This window comes from Squalius cephalus (genome assembly GCF_949319135.1).
Source record: "Squalius cephalus genome assembly, chromosome: 12".
Taxonomy (NCBI): Eukaryota; Metazoa; Chordata; class Actinopteri; order Cypriniformes; family Leuciscidae; genus Squalius; species Squalius cephalus.
The window spans coordinates 37,820,745-37,845,701 of NC_137133.1; the positions used below are offsets into that span (position 1 = coordinate 37,820,745).

The following is a 24,957-nucleotide window of genomic DNA, read 5'->3' on the forward strand; positions in this document are numbered from 1 at the left end:
ATGAAAACGTCATAATTCTGACATAGAAAGGCATAATTTCTTCTTTCTATGTAATAATATCGACAATACTTGCACTTGCACAATCTTCTTATTTTAACCAGTGAATCTTTGCAACATATTCATTGTATATAAACATTTCCCTTTTTATAGTACATAAGTGAGTAACAAAGACATATTTTATACAACTCTTTATGTGTAGTGAGAATCCGTGTTATCTTAGTATAATTTAGATACTATTCTTTTTTTAAAATTCGTTTTATTTCAATTTTACGTAAAGTTTTATTCATTTTTTTAAATATACCTATTGACTTTTTAATGTTTATTTTATTTCAAGTAGCACAATTATTATGTTTTTTGTTTTAGTTAACTATAATAATAATAACCCTGGTGATAATAAACTAAAACATGAGCGCATTACAAAATGCGCGTGTACGTCGCAGTGCGCGCTCTTGTAAGCTGTTGTCCTAAAAGATACAACATCTAACTTACTGCACTACAACTGCGCCCGCTTTACATTCAATTTCAGGTGTATAAAATTAAATCGCTTATAATATAATATTAAGTACAGACATATGGTTTAAGAATCTTTTTTAAAAATAAGACTATTTAAGATAATTTTTAACCAAATATTCATCTTTGAGGACCCGCTGACGAAAGACCAACAACATCCAAGATGGCGGCGACAGAGAGTGGCCTCGTTTCGTACGGCAGCGACTCAGATTCGGAAAATGAGTCAGAATCCCGTATTAGTCCGCAGAAAGTCGAACCAGACTCGATCGCGCATCTTCAGCCTTTAAAGTCCGACAGTATAATGACTTTAGCCCTTCTGAACTCAGCGCCCGAGGTCGCCGTGAAGGTAAACAAGAAACGCGCGGGTCTCAGTCACTAACGGAGCCTCGGTTGATTTGGAGGAAACCCAGTCGAGTCAAATGTGGTTAAAGTTCGCTGTTCTGATGCCTGGTCGCTTAATAACAGGTGAAACAATGTTTTCTGTTTTTGTCTTTTCCAGGAAGATGTTGAGACCGGTGTGCATCTTGATCCAGCACTCAAAGAAGTCACGTACAACCCTACATTTGAAACTATGTTTGCTCCAGAGGTGAATACAGCTGTTTGTCAAGATAGATGGAAGCATGTTGTGTATTTCAAATATTATGTGCAATATATCAGGAGTGTTCAGTCGCTTTATATGTCACAGACTCTCAAATATGATTAGCTACACTTGTTGTGTGAGAAACCCCATGCTAAAACTATCTTTTATGAACGCCTAGTTCAGTATAAATCTAAAATTAGTTCATATTATGCTAAATTATTATATATGTTGCTCTACTCACTATAGTAGTGTACTGTTGAATCAATTATTTGTGTTTATTTAACTTTGATGCAATTTTAATCTATTTTTTTAGCTTAATTTGCATAATAGATTCATAACTAATGTTTTATTTGAATCAAATTTACTTGCGTTTTACACTGTTTTTCTAGACTAGCTTTGTAGTATAAATCTAAAATGAATCTCTATTAAGTTTCCTCATTATGTATATTTTTTCTACTCACTATATTAATGTACCGTTATTTGTATTTAATCAATTCTGGTTTAACGGTGCAGGATTCATCAGTGCATGTTGCTGTAAATGTACCTCTAAAAGTCCAAACTTAAATAAGAAAAAATGTAAGAACACTAAATGGGATTATTGTGACTCATTCCTAATAATATTAACCAATAATATAACAGCCTACTTTTCAGAAGCCAGTCAAATTCACTTTATTAAATCAAAAATTTACATTGTTAATGTACAAAAATGCATTGGAAGAAAAAACAGATATGACCACCATCTTATTTATGTTGATTGTCTCCTTCTCATCTCATTCCAGTTTGGACCGGCGAACCCGTTCCGATCGCAGCAGATGGCGGCTCCGAGAAACATGCTGTCGGGTTACGCTGAACCGGCTCACGTCAACGACTTCATGTTCGAGCAGCAGAGGAGGACCTTCTCTACGTTCGGTGAGAGATAGGCTTGCTGCAATAGTCTGTGTTGATGGTGTTCAGAAGCATCACCGGTTACATCACTTGCACACCTCGGCAATGCCCCCCCCGCCGTCGATTTTCTTATTATTTTTTTATTTTTTATTAATAAAATCTTTTAGTTTAGATCAGCAGCAGGAGTCAGATTTCATTCATCACGAGAGCGAGGAACTGACTGACAAAAAGCGACTATTTAAAGGGCACCTATTATGCAAAATTCACTTTTACATGGTGTTTGAACATAAATGTGTGTTGGCAGTGTGTGAGCAAAACCACCCTAGAATGATAAAAATCCACCCAGTGTTTTTTTTTACAATCTCAATAAATCATAAGCACTGTCTCAGAATGAGCTGTTCTCAGATTCGGCGCAATGTGACGTAGAATTGAGCAGGCCCCTCCCACAACTGTTGAGTGACACTTCAGTTTGAGCCTAGACCCGCCCTGAGTGAGCTGGACACAGGCCCCTCCCACGACTGTTGAGTGACACTTCAGTTTGAGCCTAGACCCGCCCTGAGTGAGCTGGACACAGAGTCCGCCATTGTTCGACGCTTGAGCCGCTGTAGACAAGAATGTCTCCTAAGCGATTGAGGTGTTTTGTTGATGGATGTAAGAATGAACATAGCAGTCTTCATTTACTCCCGTTGTTACTCAAGGATGGATCTGTACTGTTTGTGATCCAGCTTACACTCTCCGGAGCAACAGGCCTAACGTTACTGGACACGGAAGAAATGAAAGTGCGAGCGCACTCTTTATGACAGCTCTTCGAGTCATTTTACGGATATAAGGTTTACCAGTTTATTGAGCACCCACTGAAAAGGTGTGTATATTTGTTTACTGTTAGTTGTAACGAGTGTTTTGTGTACTTCGCTGTGTATGTTGTTGGTAATGAAAGGGAGAGAGAGAGAGAGAGAGAGTTTATGGATAAGACTTTAATGTGCACTTCTTATACTATGTTTATTCAGCTCTTACAGAGATTCTCTGGAGTAAAACTAACGCTCATCTTTTGTGTGATGTACAATAAACTTCACTGAACTCGTCAGTATATGTTGGTCATCATTCGGACGGGTTTTGCTACAGCAGGCTTGTATTAGTGGATAAAAGCAGATGACAAATAAGTTATAACCATAATTAAACTAAACTATACCTGTTCTATGTCCATACAGCATATATTCTCTGGCTCTGTGGGCATTATTGTCCGACTCCGAGTCGAAATGAACACCGCAACTGAGAGTTTCTGTTCTGATATTATCAGATGAGATTGTCTTGACTCTGAGCGCGAGCTCGTGAGGCTCCGCCCCCTGTGCCGTCCAGCAGCAGTTAATTTGCATTTAAAGGGCACACACTAAAACAGCGCGTTTTTCTGAGCCCCAAAAAATTACAATTTAAACATGCTGTAAAAAATGATCTGTTGGGTATTTTGAGCTAAAACTTCAGATACACACTCTGGGGACATCAGAGACTTATTTTACATCTTGTGAAAAGTCATAATAGGTGCTCTTTAAACAAAATTTGTCATTGTACTGTATTGTTGTTGTGTTTTGCATTTAGAATAATAGGCTAATGAACTCACCATTCAGGCAATCCAACCCCAAATTGGTGCTAATTTGAAAGCGAAACTAAAATGCGCACGTGTTCATTACTATGGAGAAACGCTCGCTCTGCGCCGCACCATTATGAATGCCCATGAGGACGTGCGCATTTTACTTTAGCCTTCAGATTAGTGATTTATAAGCCCCCGCCGGTGATACCGGTGTTGTCACACGTTGATTAAAATATGGGAAAATATTAGGGCTGGGTAAAAAAATATCGATTTCTTGATTTTTACGAACCGATATCGATTTTTAAATCCCAAGAATCGATTAGTCCTCCGGTTTTCAGTTGATGAATGAATGGAACATTGTAGCGCATCCCATCCAATAAATCACAATAATCTTTGTGCTTTGTTACTATTGATATGAAACAAAGTCTCAGATTTCAAATTACGTCCATTTTCTTACGAAATTCAAAAACATAAACACCGTTTCAGCGCTGTGGCGTGAGATCGCTCTGGCTCAGCTCTAGAGAAGCACATGATCTTCTCCTCCGCCTTAATAACACCAGTTACAGCGCGAGATAAACATGAGTGAGCTTCTGAAAGTGTGTTAAAAGGTGGAGTACAACTTATCGAAATCCGTATCATGTGACATGGAATCGCTCAATCAGTGTTTCAGCCGTTTGAAGACGTCAGTAAATCAGCTTGTAAACAATGTCATGTATTGTAACGTCACATTTACCTCAGAAAAACCACATCCAGTGACCATAAACTCGTTAGTCAGCGAGAAAAATGAACTATATTTTTCATATAACTTTATTTTTATAAAAATAAATGTGTAATTTAAGTGTTTGTATACAAATCAGTTCATTTTTACCTTCAATATTATAGTAGGCTAATGAAGCCTATAGGCTACAACTGACTCTCATAGTTTACAGCATTAGTTAAGAGATTTGTTTTCCTTGAAATGTGCCATGTATTGTACCTGATATCCAAAATAATCAATATTGAATCGAATCGAATTGAATTGCAAGCTTGTGAATCGAAATCGAATCGAATTGTGAAATTTGTGTCAATACCCAGCCCTAGAAAATATCCTCACCGTCACATCTCTAGTGAGAGATATACGTCGATCTCGCTTGTGTAGCTTCTGTATTCATGCCATAGAATCAAAGCAAACGTGTGTGTTTGTGGTCGTCAGGTTACGCTCTGGACCCGTCGGTGGACACCAGTCAGGTCTCGTCCAGCAGCTACATCGGAGCCATAGAAGAAGCCGAGAAAAACAAAGGTGAGATTCACGTCATTCACGAAATCTGACATCCGTCTCTCGTTCCTGCTCATGCTAGTCATAATTAATGCTGTCATTACTAGGCCTGACGGTGTTTGAGACGGGACCAAAGAAGGCTGAGAAGAGGAGGAAGGTGAAGGGAGGAGATGCGTCGGATATCGACTGCTTTCTGGGCCCTTGGGCAAAATACCAGGATGAGAAAGAAGTGGCCAAACCCTCTGAGGTGAGACGGTGTTCAACATGTTCAATTTATCAGAAGATGATCAGGGTTTGAATGGACTCTTTCACTCACCTGACAATTTGGCAACTCAATTTTTAAGTTACCGGCCATTCAGAACTTCAGCCGGAAAAAAGAGAAAAAATGGACCAGATTAACTATGTCACAGTTTACATATATAAATAATTATAAAATTGGCTGATTTTTACCCACATTTGGCGGGTGTTAATTTCAAACCCTGAAGATGATGAATACTAAACCATTAATCATATTGTCATCACAATTTCTGCTTCTCTGGCTTGTGCTGCAACTAAATTATTATCGTTGACTAAAACCTTTAAAAAACTTTCAGTGAATTAAAAAAAAAAAAAGTAGAAATGTTGCCATGGCAATAAACTAAGTTGAAAAAAGTTGAAGCACTAAAATTAATCACTGGTAATAAATAAAACTAACTGAAATAAAAATAAACCCAAATTGCAATATTTAAATGAATAAAAAAACGAATAAAATGGAAAATTAAAACACAATGAAATGACTATAAATTAAACTAAAATTAACATAACAAAAAATATAATTATATAAAAGTAAAAAAACTGCTTTTGTATGCAAGGAGGTAGTGAAATTGCTAAGATTACAGTATTTAAAAAGTGTTAACTGTTATTATAGAAAAATACAAGGATTTAAAAAAAAAAAAAAAAAAAAAATATATATATATGAATGAAGAGTTCAGATGCAAAAGCCTCTAAATGCCATCTGAAATTTTCTTCTAGAATGATCATTTTTATCAAGCTGGTATATTTAAATTCAATAATTTCACTTAAATGGCAATGAAGATTACCTATTTATTGTCATTTAAGTGAAATTGCTGAACTTAAATATACAAGCTTTATAAAAATGATTCATGAATCATTCTAGAAGAAAATGTCAGATGGCACTTTTATATTTATATATATATATATATATATATATATATATATATATATATATATATATATATATATATATATAAAAATTTTTTATTTTATTATTATTATTATTATTATTGTGCAACTATACATATGTGCAATGCACATAAACATGGTATCGTATCATATATATATAAAAAATATCAGTCGATCTATAGTTAAAAAAACTAGTCAAATTCACTGTTATTATACAAAAAAAATTTAATAATAATTGTTATTGGGCAACAATACATATGTGCAATGCACATAAACATGGTATCGTATCGGATATAAAACATCAATATCAGTCGATCTATATTTAAAAAACTAGTCAGATTGGCCTTTAATGTGTGTTATAGCCTAACCCTTCTCCTCATGTTTGACACTGACAGGACGAGCAGAAAGAGCTGGACGAGATCACAGCCAAGAGACAGAAGAGAGGCAAGAATGAAGAAGAAGCTCCAGCGGAGGAGAAGACCATCCTTCACAGTACGCCACGCCACCACACACACTCGATTAAACGCTCTGATCTGCTCTTTAACCCCGTCTCCCTCTCTCACTGCAGTTAAAGACGCGTATGATTACCAGGGCCGCTCGTACCTGCACATTCCTCAGGACGTGGGCATCAACCTGCGCTCGCCAGACATCCCGGACAAATGCTACCTTCCCAAGAAGCAGCTGCACGTGTGGACCGGACACACCAAGGTGAAGCAGCAGTGTGTGTGTGTGTGTGTAGTAGGGCTGCACAATATGTGACCCTGCACCACAAAACCAGTCACATGGGTCAATATTTTTTGAAATTGAGATTTATACATCACATGAAAGCTGAATAAATGAGCTTTCCATTGATGTATGGATTGTTAGGATAGGACAATATTTGGCCGCAAATCTGGATTCTGAGGATGCAAAAAAAATCGAAACGTTGAGAAAATCTCCTTTAAAGTTGTTCATTTATGTTGGCGATTGTGCTGCATTCACTCACACAAATACATGTTTTATATATTTACAGTAGGAAATTTACTACATATCCTCATGGAACATGATCTTTACTGAATATCCTAATGATTTTTGGCATAAAGGACAAATCTATCATTTTGATCCATATAATGTATTGTTGCCTCAAATATACCCGTGCGACTCGAGATCCAGGGTCACGTATATCGAAATATTGCAAATGTATATATCGCGATATGCATATCGCAACGGCTTGCAATAACTGGGGTCATGAACGAAAGACAGAGAGAATCACTCGCAATGGTTTAGTCATATTGAAATGATCACAAAGGAATCGAAATTTAAATTTTATAACAAGTATCCGATTCCAGAGCTGGAATTGATTTCCAGTTCCCGACACTAACTCTGTGGTCTGGTTTGGTGTGTGTTCACACACACGGTCTCTGGTGTGTGCAGGGCGTCAGTGCGATCCGTCTGTTCCCGGCGTCTGGGCATCTGCTGCTGTCCTGCTCCATGGACTGCAAGATCAAGGTGAGACCTGCATTTAAACACACGTCTCATGTCCGTGTGTGTGTGTGTGTGTGAGGGTTCCTGTGGGGTCTTAAAAAGTCTTAAAATGTCTTAAATTCTGAACTTTAAATTTAAGGCCTTAAAACGTCTTAAAAACAGCCAGATTTTCATCCGCGGTCTTAAATTTCATTTAGTCAGGTCTTAAAAAAGATTTTACCCTCGTTCATTTCCAGAAACGCTGGCTGCAGGAAGTTATTACAAAGTAGCAAAAAAGTATCGAAGTCGCTCGCCTAGAGGCAGTTCACATGTCGCGTCTTTTTCGCGCTCAAGTTCGTTCAAATATAGGCGCGCGGTAAGCGACGCGCTCGTTTATTTCCAGGCGCAGCAACATGAAAAAAGACAGGAAGGATGCGTGTGCACCCAAACACTACGGGTGTTTTTCTCTTCTCCGTAAATAAATCTTGTAACAGAGCTACAGCAAGCGTTTCTCGGCGGTGGAAATCCATTAGCCACTAAAACTTTTTTGTCATTGTGGAGAGCACAGTGTATGGTTGCATAGCAACGACAGACGCCACGGGAAAATCGGACCGAATTTTACTATTAATAATAAAAGATAAGCTAAAGTGCATTGTAAATGTCACTAAATCATTTTTTATATAAAGAATGAGTCAAAAAAGATAAATTACAGTCTGAAATATGTGAGGTTTATCTTTTTATAAAAACCTTTTTTGTCAACTTAAAGGGTACATAACATGCACAGTTTCACCTAATCTCATGTTAATCTTGAGTACCTATAGAGTAGTAGTGCATCCTTAATATCTCCAAAAAGTGTTTAGTTTTATTATAATTTTAAAAGAAAAAACAGCTTTCCGATTCTCTCCGGGAAAAGCCGAGGTCCTGGAGGCGGAGCTATAGAGTCAAGCGGTATGCATGATTTCCAGCAAAAGACAGAAATCTGATCCAGTTGTACTTACATGAATGGGGTCTTTTATCACTGGGACCGCTCCACGTTTTAATAGCAAACGATTTGCAAATCCAGCGTCGAGGCCTTGTTAATAAAACATTCGTCACTGAAATGACCAGAACACACAACCGCACTTCCTACACTCCGTTGCTGCCCCGGAAAAACAAACTGCATCCACTGTTCCTGTAACACTGGGTTCTTTGGAAAGCTGAACACGGTAAGCTTTCCCTCACATCCAAATACACACTTTTGTGGAGACATTCTTGAACAAATCCTATGCAGCGCTGCCGATGATGTCCTGTTGAAGCGCGTTGATGTGCGCGGTCTCGCTCTCCTCTGGTCGGCGTGCTCGCGGGCGAGCTTTTCCGAGAGAAATGCTCATATAAGGAGTTCCACTCTGATCTACGTCATTAGATCCACGATCTAAAAAAAACCAGCCGAAACTTTTACCAACCCGGAAGTAAGATTTTCGGCACAGAAATTCTCCGTTATTCGTCCAAAATATTTTTTTTAAACTTTGCCCATGTTTAGCATGAGAATCCATCTCTTTAACAGTGTAAACAACTCTGAATACATGAAACACCATTGTACCCCCCCTTTAAATTGAATTTGTACATGTTAGTATATAACATGTTGCAAGACACTTTTAAAATCTGGCTATCATTTTTAATCGTATTATTTTAATGCTAATTTTATTTGTTATTTGCTGTTTTTCGACATAAAACTTGGTGAATTGATTTCATTGTGTAGTATTAGTACTTTTTGAACAGGATTCTGTGATAAGTGATCATTTTTGCCACTATAATAATTAAATGAAATGTTCATGCCATTTCATCTCTAGTTATGATCAACTATGATCAACTAAAATCATCTAATTATGTGTTTTTTACAGTAGGCCTATAATATGCAAAGTACAATTTTCTATAAAAAAAATTATATCTGATTCTGTTCTTTTCTCTGACGCGTTGTTGGGTCTGGAAGGGTACTAATGTGATTGCTTTATCTGTAAATTAAGTTAATGCTTTTTCAATTACTGAATTCATTGAAATAAAATGAATTCTTTGATTTGAATATTTTTTGGCAATGCGTCGTGTAGGTCTTAAATTTCAATCTTTATGGTCTTAAAATGTCTTAAAAAGGTCTTAAATTTGACTAACTGAAACCTGCAGGAACCCTGGTGTGTGTGTGTGTGTGTGTGTGTGTGAGGAGACGAGTGGGTGGTTGAAAGGTCAAGCAGTGTTGTGTAAAACTGCTCTACACTTCAGCCAATGTTTTTTTCTTATGCTTGAATACTAGTTATAACAACAATAATAATAGTTATTTATGATAATAATAAGAATACATAACAATATATGTTTTTTTATTATAATAATAGAATAGAATTAGTTATTATTAATAATAATAATAATAATAGTACTTATTATTATTATTATATAGAAATATAAGAAATTAAAACAGTCTGTTAAAATAAAACAAAATAATAATAATTATTATTATGCAACAACAAATACTATTCTAACAGACTGTTTTTAAATTAATTATTCATTAATATAATAAAATTGAATAATAATAATTATGCAACAAGAATTAATATAAATGAATAGAATATTAGTATAATTAATCTTAAAATGAATATTAATATAATAATAATAATAACATTAATAATGTTTTTTAATATAATAATAATTTATAATAAATATAATTAAAACATTTAATATAATATAGTTATAATTAATATTATACAAAAATACAAGAATTTTAAAGTCTGTTAAAATAAAAACAAAATAATACTTATTGTGCAAAAATAATCATTTAAAATAGTCTTTTAGAATATTAAAGTATGATTAATATATTATATTAATATGATTATAATAATTGTAATAATAAATAACAATTAATATTGTTATTTATTAATAGAATAATATTAATATAATTCTTATACAAAATGCAAAAAAATTAAACGGTATGTCAAATTAAAAAGAAAATAATAGCTAACAGAACTAATTTAAGTCTGTTCGAATATTAAAATTCATTCTAAAATTATTTTTAATATCTTATATTAATATAATAATAATTAGAATTATGATGCAAAATACAAGAATTTAAAACGGTCTGTTCCAGTAGATCTGTATAATCATAATAATAATGGTATTATTATTGATATGTCAGTTTTTGTTATTATTATTATTATTATTATTATGCAAGCAATTTTATGACCTCATATTATTTTCTGTAATTCTATGAACAGTGCTTTACAAATATATTTAAATGAAGTGTTGCTAGAGACCCAGATGGAGTGTTTTACTCCTAATCTCCTGATTCGTTAAACGCACGCACATAAAGCATCAAATGTGAAGAACTTTAAATGACTTCTGAGCATCCGCATCATCTGACAGATAATCGTCTTGTACGCTGATTAGTGTTTTATCATAATGAACAGTGTGTGTTCTCTGTGTGTGCTGATGTTGTGTTTGTGTTTTGCTGTAGCTGTGGGAGGTGTATAACGAGAGGAGATGTGCGCGGACGTTTATCGGTGAGTGTGTGTGTGTGTGTGTGTGATCTCTTCTCACACAGGGTTCTGATGAACTCTCAGCGCTGTCGTGATTGACTGATGTGCTTTAATTACTCTGAGACGTGATTAATGGAGGAAAGCACAGGCTGGATTCTCCAGTGTCTCGACTCGTTCATCAAGCGCTGGAAGACATTCATGAGTTCAGATCGCCCGGTTTAATTCAGTCAGACTCATCAATTAACCGATGTTTCTGGATACAATCAGAAAATAAGCTTTTCTTTTTTCTAATTATTGAATAATAATAATAATTATTATTATTATTATTATTATTATTATATGAGAATTTAAAAAATGCTGAGTTAAACAACATAATAATAATCATAATAATACAAATTATAGTATTTTATATTAATTATATTAATAATATATTATTCTAAAAGACTGTTTTAAATAATTATTTTTAAAAAATATGTAAATATCTTTTTTAATTAATAGGTATATTAATATTATATTATAATATAATAATATTATATTATAATATAATTCATAAAACAGTATAATAATAATCAGTATTATTATAATTGTTATACTTTTTTTCTGACAGTTTTAAACATTTTTCTAATACATATTAATAATAATAACAATAATAATAATGTAAAATACAGTAATTTAAAACAATCTGTTAGACTAACATAATATTCATATAACAGTATTAATAATTTATTATCATTGTTATTATACTGTTTATTATACTGTTTTACAGTTTTAAACATTTTCTGATTCGTTTTTAAATTCTTGTATAATAATCAATATCATATCATTAGTAGTATTAATATAATAATAATAATAATAATGATTTATTATGCAAAAATACAATAATTTAAAACTGTTAGAATAATATAAGATTATTTTAGTTAAAAATATTTATAATAATATAACATAAAATTATAATAATTTATTATCATTGTTGTTAGACTGTTTTACTCTGACAGTTTTTAAAAAAAGTCCTCATTTTATTTTACATTTAATAATAATAATTGTTATTATCATCACAAGAATTATTATTATAATTAATAATAATAATTGTCAATAAGAATAATTATAATTAATAAATATTACTGTCAAGAATAATTATTGTAATAATGAATAATTATTACATTTATATATTGCTATGCCTTAAACGTTTGAGTTTGAACTTGTAGAGTATAAGAGTGACTGTAGATGCTGGTCGTTAACGGCGGCTGTCACTCGTCTCCGTGGGTTGCTGATATCGCCATGGCTACAGTTGCCGGGCTGGTAAAAGCTTTGACCAGGACAAGTCAATCTAGTTCGCTTCAGACGCTCTGTGTGTGTGTGTGTGTGTGTCACTTCTCAAAGCACATGTCATGTGTCATATATACTGTGTAATCTTTGAGTGTGTGTGTGTGTGTGTGTAGGTCACAGTAAAGCTGTGCGTGACGTCTGCTTCAACAACACCGGCACACAGTTCCTCAGCGCCGCCTACGACAGATACATCAAACTCTGGGATACAGAGACCGGTGAGAGTTAAACACACACACACACTCTCACACACACACACACACACACACACACACACACACACACACACACACACACACACACACACACACACACACACTAACAGGATTCAAGATAAGATCTTTTTTATTTGGCGTGTCCAACACTGAATCAGTTTAGTTTGCATGTCTAATGCAGTTTATTCATTGCCTTCATGAATCCGTTTTATTTTTTTCTTCCAAATTGCTTTTTTTCTGTTTACATTTTCTGAACTCCGTTTAATAGTTAATAATGCTAGTAATCCAAAAGCAAATTGACTTATTTGTTAGGATAATATATTATTAATATAAATCATAAAAGTATAATTATTTTAAATAATAATAATTTACTTTTTTCTTCTGACAGTTCTAAATATTTTTCTAATTCTTATATATTAATAATAATAATAATAATAATAATTATTATTATTATTATTTATTATTATTATTATTATTTAAAAATACAATAATTTAAAACAACATGTTAAGGTAATATAATATTAAACATTTCTGATTCTTATTTTTTAATTATTATATAATAATCCTTATATATTATTAATAATAGCAGTATTCATGTAATAATTATTATGCAAAAATACAATTTATATCTATGTTAGAATTTAATGTTTTAAATTATTCTTATTAGACATGCTTTTATTAAAATTAATTAATTAATTAATTAATTTTTTACAATAATAGGGCCTTATGAAATTTTTTTTTTTTTTTTTTTTTCAGAAATTCTGTTGTGTATTTAAATTTTTCTGGCATTCAAATGAAAGCATAAAACATTAATTTTAAAATATAATAATAACAACTTATTTTTATCATTAGTGTTAGTTTATTATTGCATAGCTAAATTCTACCGTACAAAAGTAAAATGTTTTTTTCTGTCACAATTTCTTGAAGTTAAACCGAACTTTTATTTTGCCGTGTTGCCGGGAAGACCTTTGAGTTCCTGAGTGTTTATGATATGATGACGGTCATGAGTGTTGACGAGTGTTTAGTCCTGTGGAGTCTCTCTCTGCTCCTCCACTGATGTGGATCATCTCGAGCACTCGAGCTCATCGTGAGTGACACTAACCCGTCGTCTTCCAGGAAAGTGCATCGCTCCCTTCACCAACAAGAAGGTTCCCTACTGTGTGAAGTTCAACCCCGACGAGGAGAAGCAGAACCTGTTCGTCGCCGGGATGTCGGACAAGAAGATCGTGCAGGTCTGAGTCTTTTGAACTTTCTATCCATCCAAGAATTGACTTTGTATTTCAGATGATATACTTATGTAAAGGTGCACTGTGTGATATTTAGGAGGATCTGTTGACAGAAACGCAATATCATATTCATAACACAGTTTTCAGTGGTGTATAAAGAGCTTACATAATGAACCGTTATGTGTTTATTAGCTTATAATGAGGCGTTTCTCTCTACACACACCGCGGGTCCACTTACATCCACGTTTCTACGGTGGCCATGAATGGACAAATGCGTTTCATCACTGTTGTTCTTCACGCTAGCTAAAGTCAGCGAATAAAACACTGACACAATGATGAACAAGTCACAATAATATTCGCAATAACATCGTTTTACTGAATAATTAAGTAAACCTAATTTCTTCATTTATCTTTGTAAAGAAACCTCATTGCTGAACTGGCTACTCTCTGCTGTCTCAGACGACAACATCACTTCCTGTCGGCCACCGTAACTTCTGTTGGGTGCAGTTCACAACCTCACCACTAGATGCCGCTAAAATCACACACTGCACCTTTAATGGTGATTGTGGTTTTGAATCAGTACTGAAGGTTACTGATGGTTTCTGACGCCGCGGGGTGAGTGTGTGAAGGCTGATGTGTGTGTGTGTTGCAGTGGGACATCCGCACCCGTGAGGTGGTTCAGGAGTACGACAGGCATCTGGGAGCCGTCAACACCATCACGTTCGTGGACGAGAACCGGCGCTTCGTCAGCACCTCCGACGACAAGAGTCTGCGCGTGTGGGAGTGGTGAGGCGGCGCTTCTCTCACACTCACGGTTAACGGGGAGTTTCGGCTCTTGATGAACAGGAAGCTGTTGTTCTCACTGGTTTTAGAGAGAAATTGGTTTAATTTTCATGAAAATAATGTCGTAAAGGGGTCATCCGATGCAAAATTCACTTTTATATGGTGTTTGCATATAAATGTGTCATTCACACAATGAGAGAAATCCATTCACTCCTTATTTATTTTTTTTTATCCTCAAAAAGTCTCTCAATAATCAGGCCGTTTGCATTTTCTGAGTAATATGTCATGCACTGAAACGGGTCGCTGTGAACAGCGCTGTTTTTGAGGAGGTAAAAGGGTGTTTTACACAACCATTGAGGAATTTTAACCAAAGTATATTACAAACTTTACATGAACACCCTGAAGAATCACACCAGCTTGTGGAAAATGGGCATTAGGGGAATCTCTAGGCACCTCACGACTCAATGCGATTACGATTCAGAGGGCTGCGATGATAAACCGATTATCCATGCATCTTTTTCTATACAGGTTTTCTTTTTTTTTTCACTGTGGGCACAACCCACGTAAAGCTGATCCTTCCGCGGATAACTGCAATAGCAGATTTCGAACAGAGATGGCGACAATTAATTAAACAAATGGAAGTGATTTGGCAATAAATGTTGCGATAGAGTTTGTAATGCGCTTTGCCTTTTCCGAGTTGGGTGGAAGCTTCTGAGGTTGTCCTGGTTTGCACGTCAGCGCTGATCTGACACGTGGTTTATCACAGAATTCTGCGCCGAATTTGAATGCTTTCAATTGGATCTCGATGCGATGTTATTAATTTTGTTTAATACCGTTGATTGACTTGAAGCTCGTGAGGCGTGATGTGGAGCACTGACTTCATCTGAGTATTCTCAGCGCATCACCAGTTTCAGGCTCAGAGAGGCTGTTCTGAGGTCAGCTGTGCCGGAGTGCGCTGGTGACGCGGTGCTCTCGTTCTCTCATGCGGAGAGTTATTCTGGGACACTCGTGTCGTCTTCAGGGATTTCTCTCCTCCTGCCTCAGGTGTCAGTGCTCCAGTTAGAGGAGCGATCTCTGCAGGAGATCCAGGTTACAGTGCTCAGACACATCTGTGTGTGTGTGTGATGGGTTACAGTGCTCAGACACATCTGTGTGTGTGTGTGTGTGTGATGGGTTACAGTGCTCAGACACATCGCTCTGTGTGTGTGTGTGTGTGTGTGTGTGTGTGTGTGTGTGTGTGTGTGTGTGTGTGTGTGTGTGTGTGTGTGTGTGTGTGTGTGTGTGTGTGTGTGTGTGTGTGTGTGTGTGTGTGTGATGGGTTACAGTGCTCAAACACATCGCTCTGTGTGTGTGTGTGTGTGATGGGTTACAGTGCTCAGACACATCGCTCTGTGTGTGTGTGTGTGTGTGTGTGTGTGTGTGTGTGTGTGTGTGTGTGTGTGTGTGATGGGTTACAGTGCTCAAACACATCGCTGTGTGTGTGCGTGTGTGCGTGTGTGTGCGTGTGTGTGCGTGTGTGTGTGTGTGTGTGTGTGATGGGTTACAGTGCTCAAACACATCGGTGTGTGTGTGTGTGTGTGTGTGTGTGCGTGTGTGTGATGGGTTACAGTGCTCAGACACATCGCTCTGTGTGTGTGTGTGTGTGTGTGTGTGTGTGTGTGATGGGTTACAGTGCTCAGACACATCGCTGTGTGTGTGCGTGTGTGTGTGTGCGTGTGTGTGCGTGTGTGTGCGTGTGTGTGCGTGTGTGTGTGTGATGGGTTACAGTGCTCAAACACATCGGTGTGTGTGTGTGATGGGTTACAGTGCTCAAACACATCGCTGTGTGTGTGTGTGAGAGTGAGAGAGTGTGTGTGTGTGAGAGAGAATGTGTGTGTGTGTGAGATGGATTACAATACTCAAACATCACTGTGTGTGTGTTTGTGTGAGAGAATGTGTGTGTGTGATGGATTACAATGCTCAAACACATCAGTCTGTGTGTGAATGTGTGTGTGTGGTGGATTACAATACTCAAACACATCACTGTGTGTGTGTGTGTGAGAGAGTGTGTGTAAGAGTGTGTGTGTGATGTAATACAATACTCAAACACATCGCTGTGTGTGTGAGAGTTTAAGAGTGTGTGTGAGTGATGGATTACAATACTCAAACACATCACTGAGTGTGTGTGTGTGTTTTCCTCAAGAAAAATTATTATTATTATTAATGATAAACGGTTGTGCTGCTTCATATTTTTGTGGAAACCAAGATACATTTTATATTTCATTTTTCAAGATTCTTTGAATAGAAGGTTAAAAAAACAGCATTTATTTGAAATAGAATCTTTTTAACATAAATGTCTTTACTGTCACTTTTGATGAATAAAAGGTTATATATATATATATATATATTAATTACTGAAATATAAAGCAGTACAACAGTTTTCAATGATAATTATCATAAATGTTTCTTAAGCATCAAATCATCATATTAGAGTGATTTCTGAAGGATCATGTGACACTGAAGACTGGAGTAATGATGCTGAACATTCAGCTTTGATCACAGGAATAAATTACACTTTACTATATATTCACATAGAAAACAGATGATTTAATTGTAAAAATATTTAGCTTTTTTTTACGGTATTTATGATCCAAATAAACGGCCTTGGTGAGCGATAAGAGACATCTTTCAAAAACATTAAAAATCTAATTTTTTAAACACAAAGATGTGCTTGATTGTATTTTGATGTGCATTTCATCTTTTTTCAGGGATATTCCTGTGGACTTTAAATACATTGCTGAGCCCAGTATGCACTCGATGCCCGCGGTCACGCTGTCGCCCAACGGTGAGTGACATCACACGTGTCATGTGACCCCCCTGCCGCTCAGATCACTTGCTCTCTGATCAATAATGGATCAGACTCCCTCAAACACAGACATGGAGAAGACAACCCTTGTTTTCACGCCCTCTCTCCGAGTCAAATGTAAAAATACATTTGTGTTTTGATCATGTTTTAAATTAGCAAGGTTAAAAAACTCATGCATTTATTACTGCATCACCCCCTGGCCACCAGGGGGCCCCCAATCGAGTTTTTTTTTATTTTATTGTTTTAATACATATTAATTAACTTAAACAAGTGACATAAATGAATGAATTAATGAACAATTCAAGACAATTCTGATTTCATGATCAATATACCTGCCTACAACTGCTGCTGTGTCTGCCAAAAAATTGATTTGATGAATGATTGATGATTGACATTTAAATCAATAATTTATCCTTTAAATTTAATGATATTCAGAACAGAACAAGAATAAAAAAATAACTATAAACAAGCCAAAATAAATTAATTTAAAGCGAAAGTGAAAGTAAGCGGCGTTGGTCTCACGTATCTCTCATTAGAATCAAAATGTTTCAACATTTGCGATGTATTTGGAGGGTAAACTATTCTTTATTATAGGCTTCTTTATTATGTACTTCACTCACGTTCCAATATCGACGGAAAAAATAATCCTCTTCACGCGCAAAAATATGCTGTGCAAAAAAAAAATCACAGTGGAGCGGTGCTTACGCTGAATGGTACAAATTGTACTACTGACTATTTAAACAGAGCAGTGTAATTTTTATATGTTAGGTTGACTATTTTATTATTATATTTTATTACATTTTATTACGGCTATAATGAATGCGATGTCAAGATTGCAATGCTGGAATATGTTGTGTGTGTGTGTGTGAGAGGCGCGGGCGCGATCAAACAGTGGAAACATAAAAACATACTCCGTCATGTTCATACAAGACATCATTCAAACTGCAAAGTGTTTGCAAAACGTTGGAGGATATTTTGCAAATAATTTAATATGTTTTGTGACAGTTTGTTTTCAGAAGTTTCAAAGAGTTAATAAAAGAGTAAAGAAAAAGTTACAACTTTTTATTTAAGTATCTATTTTTTAAGTATTTATTTTGTATTAATACATAACCTCATTGTATTAATTTATAATTTAACATTATAGCGTGACATTTGTGTCAATAATCGCCAAGCACAGGTGACTCCGCGTGGTGGGAGGGGGCCCCCAAATCAAATTCTGCTTAGGGCCCCCAAAAGGCTCGGGCCGGCACTGAATATACTGATACACAAGCGTTTTATTTCTCACCTGTTTACATTTATTTAAAGGGATACTCCACTTTTTTTGGAAATAGGCTCATTTTACAACTCCCCCAGAGTTAAACAGTTGAGTTTTACCGTTTTCGAATCCATTCAGCCGAGTTTCTGATATTTAGAAGAATATCAGTAACCAGACAGTTTCTGGTCTCATTGACTTCCATAGTATATATTTTTTTTCCTACTATGGTAGTCAATGAGACCAGAAACTGTCTGGTTACTGATATTCTTCTAAATATCAGAAACTCGGCTGAATGGATTCGAAAACGGTAAAACTCAACTGTTTAACTCTGGGGGAGTTGTAAAATGAGCCTATTTCCAAAAAAAAGTGGAGTATCCCTTTAATACATAACTGACTGTGTTTACATGGATACTCACCAAGATGGGCATTTTGTTATAATTTTGTGTGAATTAGAAGTAAAATAGAACTCGATTCGGTATTTGTGCGCTTTTTGTCGGCTTAAAAACACATGCAATGGATAAACTCGCGTCAATCAGTCCTTATTGTCCAGCCCTGCTGTATTTTTTACAGATTTTATTTTGTATTTAATTGTTGTTTACACAAACATCGGTTTGTTATATCAGTGCTGTAACCGATATGCCGATAAATACGGCGGCCGATATATCGGTTCATCTCTATACTGTAATGATTCAGTGCTTTTCCCCGATATTTAGTTCCTCGCGTGAACGATAGGTTCCTCATGTGTCCTGTAACTGATGACCTGTGTGTGTGCTGATCTCAGGGAAGTGGCTGGCCTGTCAGTCCATGGACAATCAGATCCTGATCTTTGGAGCTCAGAACCGCTTCCGTCTCAACAAGAAGAAGATCTTCAAGGGTCACATGGTGGCGGGATACGCCTGTCAGGTGGACTTCTCCCCGGACATGAGGTGAATGTTCAGATATTAATTGTGATTTGGAGCTTCACGCAGCCGAAACATATTCTTTAAAGCAAAGCTGGTTTAGTGGCAAAACAGCTGTAGCTTAAAGACAGATGTGTGTAGATGAGATGGTCTCACTCAGGTCCAGTGTGCCCTACTTCCTTTTCTGATAAAAAATTGTCATTTTAAAATTTCTACATTTTTTTACTTACTTTTTTTGTTTGTAATAAAAGCTCCAGGTTTAAATGTGCTTGTTTGTAGGGCCACACAATTTGGCAAACAATTTTTTTGATTATATATTAATATACATTTTTAATAATAATAATTTACTGAATAAAATAGTAATATTTTATTAAGAAATATTACTTTTGTACTATTTGACTTTAAAATAAAAGTATTTATGTAAAATAATATAATTTTTAAATTATAGTACATCTGTAAAATTACAATTAACTGTTTTATTATTTATTATTATTATTATTATTATTAAATAAAAAATATATGTTATTTCAAACAAATTAAGTTATAATTTATATTTATAAATAATAGTTATAAATAATTATTACTGTTGGACAATTTCACTGTAAAATAAATATTAAATAAATTTACAGTATAGCTGTAAAATTACAATGAATTATGATTTTATTATAATTACTACTAAATACAAATATTTATTTAAAACAAAGAAATATTTTGTACTATTTCACTGTAAAAAGTATTTAAGAAAACATATATAATAATTTTAATTTACAGTACAGCTGTAAAATTACAATGAATAATTATGATTTTATTGCTATTACTAAATGAAAATATTTTTTATTTAAAACAAATTAAGAAATATTACTGTTGCACTAGTTCACTGGAACAAAAGTGTTTAAGGAAAATGTAATGTGTACCATGGAGCTTTAATCTTGGCCGGGCCGTTTAAAGTTTTTCTCTTTTTTTCTTTCTTTTTTTTAATAAACAGCCAGTTTATAACTTTAACCACATTGCGATTGAATTGATGATAGAAATGATAAAGCTTCAATATCATTTTTGTTCTTTTTAGGCAAAATCATTATGGAAAATATGCCTTGATGATTTAAACTAGATTGTTTATTAGGACTGCACGATATTTAAGAAAATAATGCGATATTTGATATGCGATACGATAATACTTAAAGTGAGTAAAATAAACCTAAAGGTTTCAGGTTATCCTGCATTAGGGTTATTTAATAACAGAAACGGAATAATCAAATGTAAAAATAAAACACGGCTTAGTTTTCACTGTATGAATTACATATATCCTGATTCTTATTAAAGCTACAAAAGTTATTCAGCCGAGAGCAGCGAGTGATTTTCTCTTCGTCTTTTGTTCATGACCCCAGTTATTGCAAGCCGTTGCGATATGCATATTGCTATATATACATTTGCTATATTTTGATAATTTCGGTATATTGTGCAGCCCTATTGTTTATACATTTTTTTAATGTATGGCTATGATGACCTTAAAAGGTACATAACATGCACAGTTTCACCTAATCTCATGTTAATCTTGAGTACCTATAGAGTAGTAGTGCATCTTTTTAATATCTCCAAAAAGTGTTTAGTTTTATTATATTTATAAAAGAAAAATACAGCTTTCCGATTCTCTCCGGAAAAAGCCGAGGTCCTGGAGGCGGAGCTATAGAGTCAAGCGGTAGTGCTTGATTTCCAGCAAAAGACAGAAATCTGATCCAGTTGTACTTACATGAATGGGGTCTTTTATCACTGGGACCGCTCCACGTTTTAATTGCAAACGATTTGCAAATCCAGCGTCGACCTGAGCCTTGTTAATAAAACATTCGTCACTGAAATGACCAGAACACACAACCGCACTTGCTACACTCCGTTGCTGCCCCGGAAAAACAAACTGCATCCACTGTTCCTGTAACACTGGGTTCTTTGGAAAACTGAACACGGTAAGCTTTCCCTCACATCCAAATACACACTTTTGTGGAGACATTCTTGAACAAATCCTATGCAGCGCTGCCGATGATTTCCTGTTGAAGCGCGTTGATGTGCGCGGTCTCGCTCTCCTCTAGTCGACGTGCGCGCGGGTGAGCTTTTCCGAGAGAAATGCTCATATAAGGAGTTCCACTCTGATCTACGTCATTAGATCCACGATCTAAAAAAAAAACAGCCGAAACTTTTACCAACCCGGAAGTAAGATTTTCGGCACAGAAATTCTCCGTTATTCGTCCAAAATATTTTTTTTAAACTTTGCCCATGTTTAGCATGAGAATCCATCTCTTTAACAGTGTAAACAACTCTGAATACATGAAACACCATTGTACCCCCCCCCTTTAAGGCGAGACACTACAGGTGAATAGGGTAAAAATTTTAACTAGCAGAAATCACCATGAAACTCAGTTGATTACCTACATTAAGATGAGAAAATAATTTACTACAAGTTTTCTGTAATTTAATGTTTAAATATGCAAATTAGGCACTATCTAATTAAATATGCACTAATTTGCATATATTTTAAAAAAGGAAATCTGAGTATTGGATAAAGCCAGGTTAAAAAATTGTTTTTCATTGTGTTCACATATTAGATGGGAAAAAATTACAGAGGGATTTATGGATATCTACTTTTGTTATCCTGTAAAATATACTGTCAATAGCCTTAAAAAAAATATTTTTGCCATGTTTTTTGGAATAAAATGTTATATAAATCAGGCTAGGAATAATATATTTACAAATCCCCTCTGTAAATGTCTTCATAATATAACTAGGTACAAGACTGGAGAGTTTGGTGTGTATCGGTGCTACTGAAGTGGAGATTTCAGACTTATGTATGAGAGAAAAGTCATTTTGAGAAAACGGGCTTTAAAGATTTATCAGCCAATGAGATTGCGCATTCAGCCCTTTTACTTTCACGATTGGTTGCTGATAAAAAGGAAATGGCCATATTTGGATCCGACAGCATTGTACAGGAGAGAGAGAGCTTTGATGACAGGGAGCAGACAGCGATCGCGGAGCAGCGTGGAGGATTTACAACGCCAACTTCTGTTGAGTTTAGGAGAAATCTACAGACGCAAACAGACAAAGTGTAGTAAAATAAAGACTTAAATGTGTATTTCTGACTTTTTTTCACCACAAGTCTGAAAGAAGACATGTTATTGAAGACAAATATCCAAAAATCTCAAAGTTGACCAGTAAAAAACCGATGTTTTTGCCTGCCGCGTCTCGCCTTAAGCCGTTTCAGAGCGAGTGCATAAATATGGAGGTGTATTTCGGATGATTTTGATCGTGTCTTTAACTGGTTCTCCGCAGTTATGTGGTTTCCGGTGATGCCGACGGGAAGCTGAACATCTGGGACTGGAAGACGACGAAGCTGTACCACCGGATCAAGGCGCACGATAAGGTGTGTATCAGCGCGCTCTGGCACCCTCACGAGACGTCCAAGGTCATCACCTGTGGCTGGGACGGGCTGATCAAACTCTGGGACTGAGGAACCACACACGCAGAACACTTCCTGTCCTCACGAGCTGTTCGTACGGGTGTTATCGGGCTGGTATCCAGTCCTAAAGACACACGCCACAGACTTTCAGCTCATGCTTTTTGTTTTTTAATGAATGAAACCATGTCTCACATTCTCTCTTTTTGAAGATAATAAATGTCTCTCGTTTAGTTTCTGCTGTCTGTGTGTTTTGGTGGATGCGCTTGTGTATTTACGTGATTTAGTTTATTAAAATGCATTTATAATGCCTTCAGTATTCAAGATAAGGAGCAAAAATATTTTTTATATTTCTATCATTTAATATAATTAATATCACACGAAGAGCTGTTTTTCCACCAAATATCAGCACGGTTACAAATGTGATATTGATTTTCAATAAACAAGAAGTTAATATTAAGTGACTTACATTTTAGAGACAATAATTCCTGTTTTTGCTCTATTTCGCCAACGAAAATAGTTCCAAACAAAGACGCAGGACTGTTTTACGGCTGTGTTTCATTACTGAATGAACGAATCGATTGAATGAATGATTCAATGACTCACTCATTAATGAGTGAATCATTTGAATGAATCGGTTGAATCTCAATGACTCGCTCATTAACAGTGACTCGCTGCCACCTACTGTTGTAAAGTACTTTTCATTTTTTAAATCACTTCAAAATATCAATATTTAAATGTTTTAAAACATCAGGACATTCTTTTTGGCATTATGGGTAATTTTGCTGTTAAACATGTATTTTATTTCTTATTTTAATGGGAAATCACACATGGTCTCTCTACAGAAGCAAATATCTCAAGTGCACAACCTCACGGTGAGTTATGTTCAAAATATGGAATCTGCTTCATGTTTCATAACCTGATTAAGCCAGTATTATGGTTTCTAGATATGCAGATTAGGCGATCAATCAGAATCATTTATATCTGTCTGTTCAAAATCATCTCCTGTAGAAACAGATGAAAAAGTTTTATTCAGTCCTTTCAGAATAAACTCTTGAATCAAAATTATGCAAATAAAATCAATCCCAGAATGCACTGCCTGAAATTTACTCAGTGAAAATTCTCCTCCAACTCCCAAGGAATGTGACCTTTATGAATATATTCATACGCCTGGTATTTGTACACAATGCTGAGTGAGTTCTGCTGAAGTCAGGCACTTTTTCACACTGAAATGACTGGAAAAAGTGTCCCGATGTTTTTATCGAGAAACATGCTAACAAAATATGCCATTAATGTTTTTTCATACTGAAAATAATTGATGCCATTATTGATTTCTGTGCTGTTTTTCCCCAAAAGCATTGTAGATCACGGTCTCCAATTATATTTATAATCTACTTATGCTACTACTATACTATACTATACTACTACTGCTTTTGGGAAACACAAATGTTTACCCCGTATTTGTGTTTAGTAGAGTATTGAGTCTAGTGTCTTCAGCACTTTGCATCATGGGAGATACTTGTGTGGTGCATCAATGTTGGATCAATGGAACATTTAAATAGATTTTGCAGTACAAAAAGGATATAATTATATTTGTAATACAAAAAAAAAAAAAGAAATTAGATGCATAATTTAATTAAAATAAACATGTAATCGGCCTTGCCGATGTATCTACCGACCACTTATACATATATATATATATATATATATATATATATATATATATATATATATATTATATATATATATATATATATATATATATATATATATATACACACACACTGCTGATTGTGATTAAAATTAATTTTATTTTAATATACACTGCCATTCAAAAATCTGGGATCGGTACATTTTTTTAAAATGTTTTTAAAAGAAGTCTCTTCTGCTCAGCAAGGCTGCATTTATTTGACTAAAAATAAAACAATAATCAGTAATATTGTGAAATATTATTTTAATGTAAATCAGCTGTTGTCTATGTGAATATATAGTAAAGTGTAATTTATTCCTGTGATCAAAGCTGAATTTTCAGTAT

General features: G+C 35.0%; 1 protein-coding gene across 1 annotated transcript; it reads left to right on the forward strand.

Moving 5' to 3' along the window:
• Window positions 1–445: 445 nt before the first annotated feature.
• On the forward strand, window positions 446–24,518 carry cdc40 (cell division cycle 40 homolog). Its single transcript, XM_079888974.1, has 15 exons — window positions 446–856; window positions 1,010–1,096; window positions 1,870–1,999; window positions 4,753–4,839; window positions 4,923–5,062; window positions 6,393–6,489; window positions 6,566–6,705; window positions 7,411–7,485; window positions 10,916–10,961; window positions 12,377–12,478; window positions 13,592–13,707; window positions 14,354–14,487; window positions 17,232–17,308; window positions 19,366–19,510; window positions 22,799–24,518. The coding sequence occupies exons 1-15, from the start codon at window positions 674–676 to the stop codon at window positions 22,974–22,976; spliced, it is 1,737 nt and encodes a 578-aa protein (XP_079745100.1). The 5' UTR covers window positions 446–673; the 3' UTR covers window positions 22,977–24,518.
• Window positions 24,519–24,957: the final 439 nt, after the last annotated feature.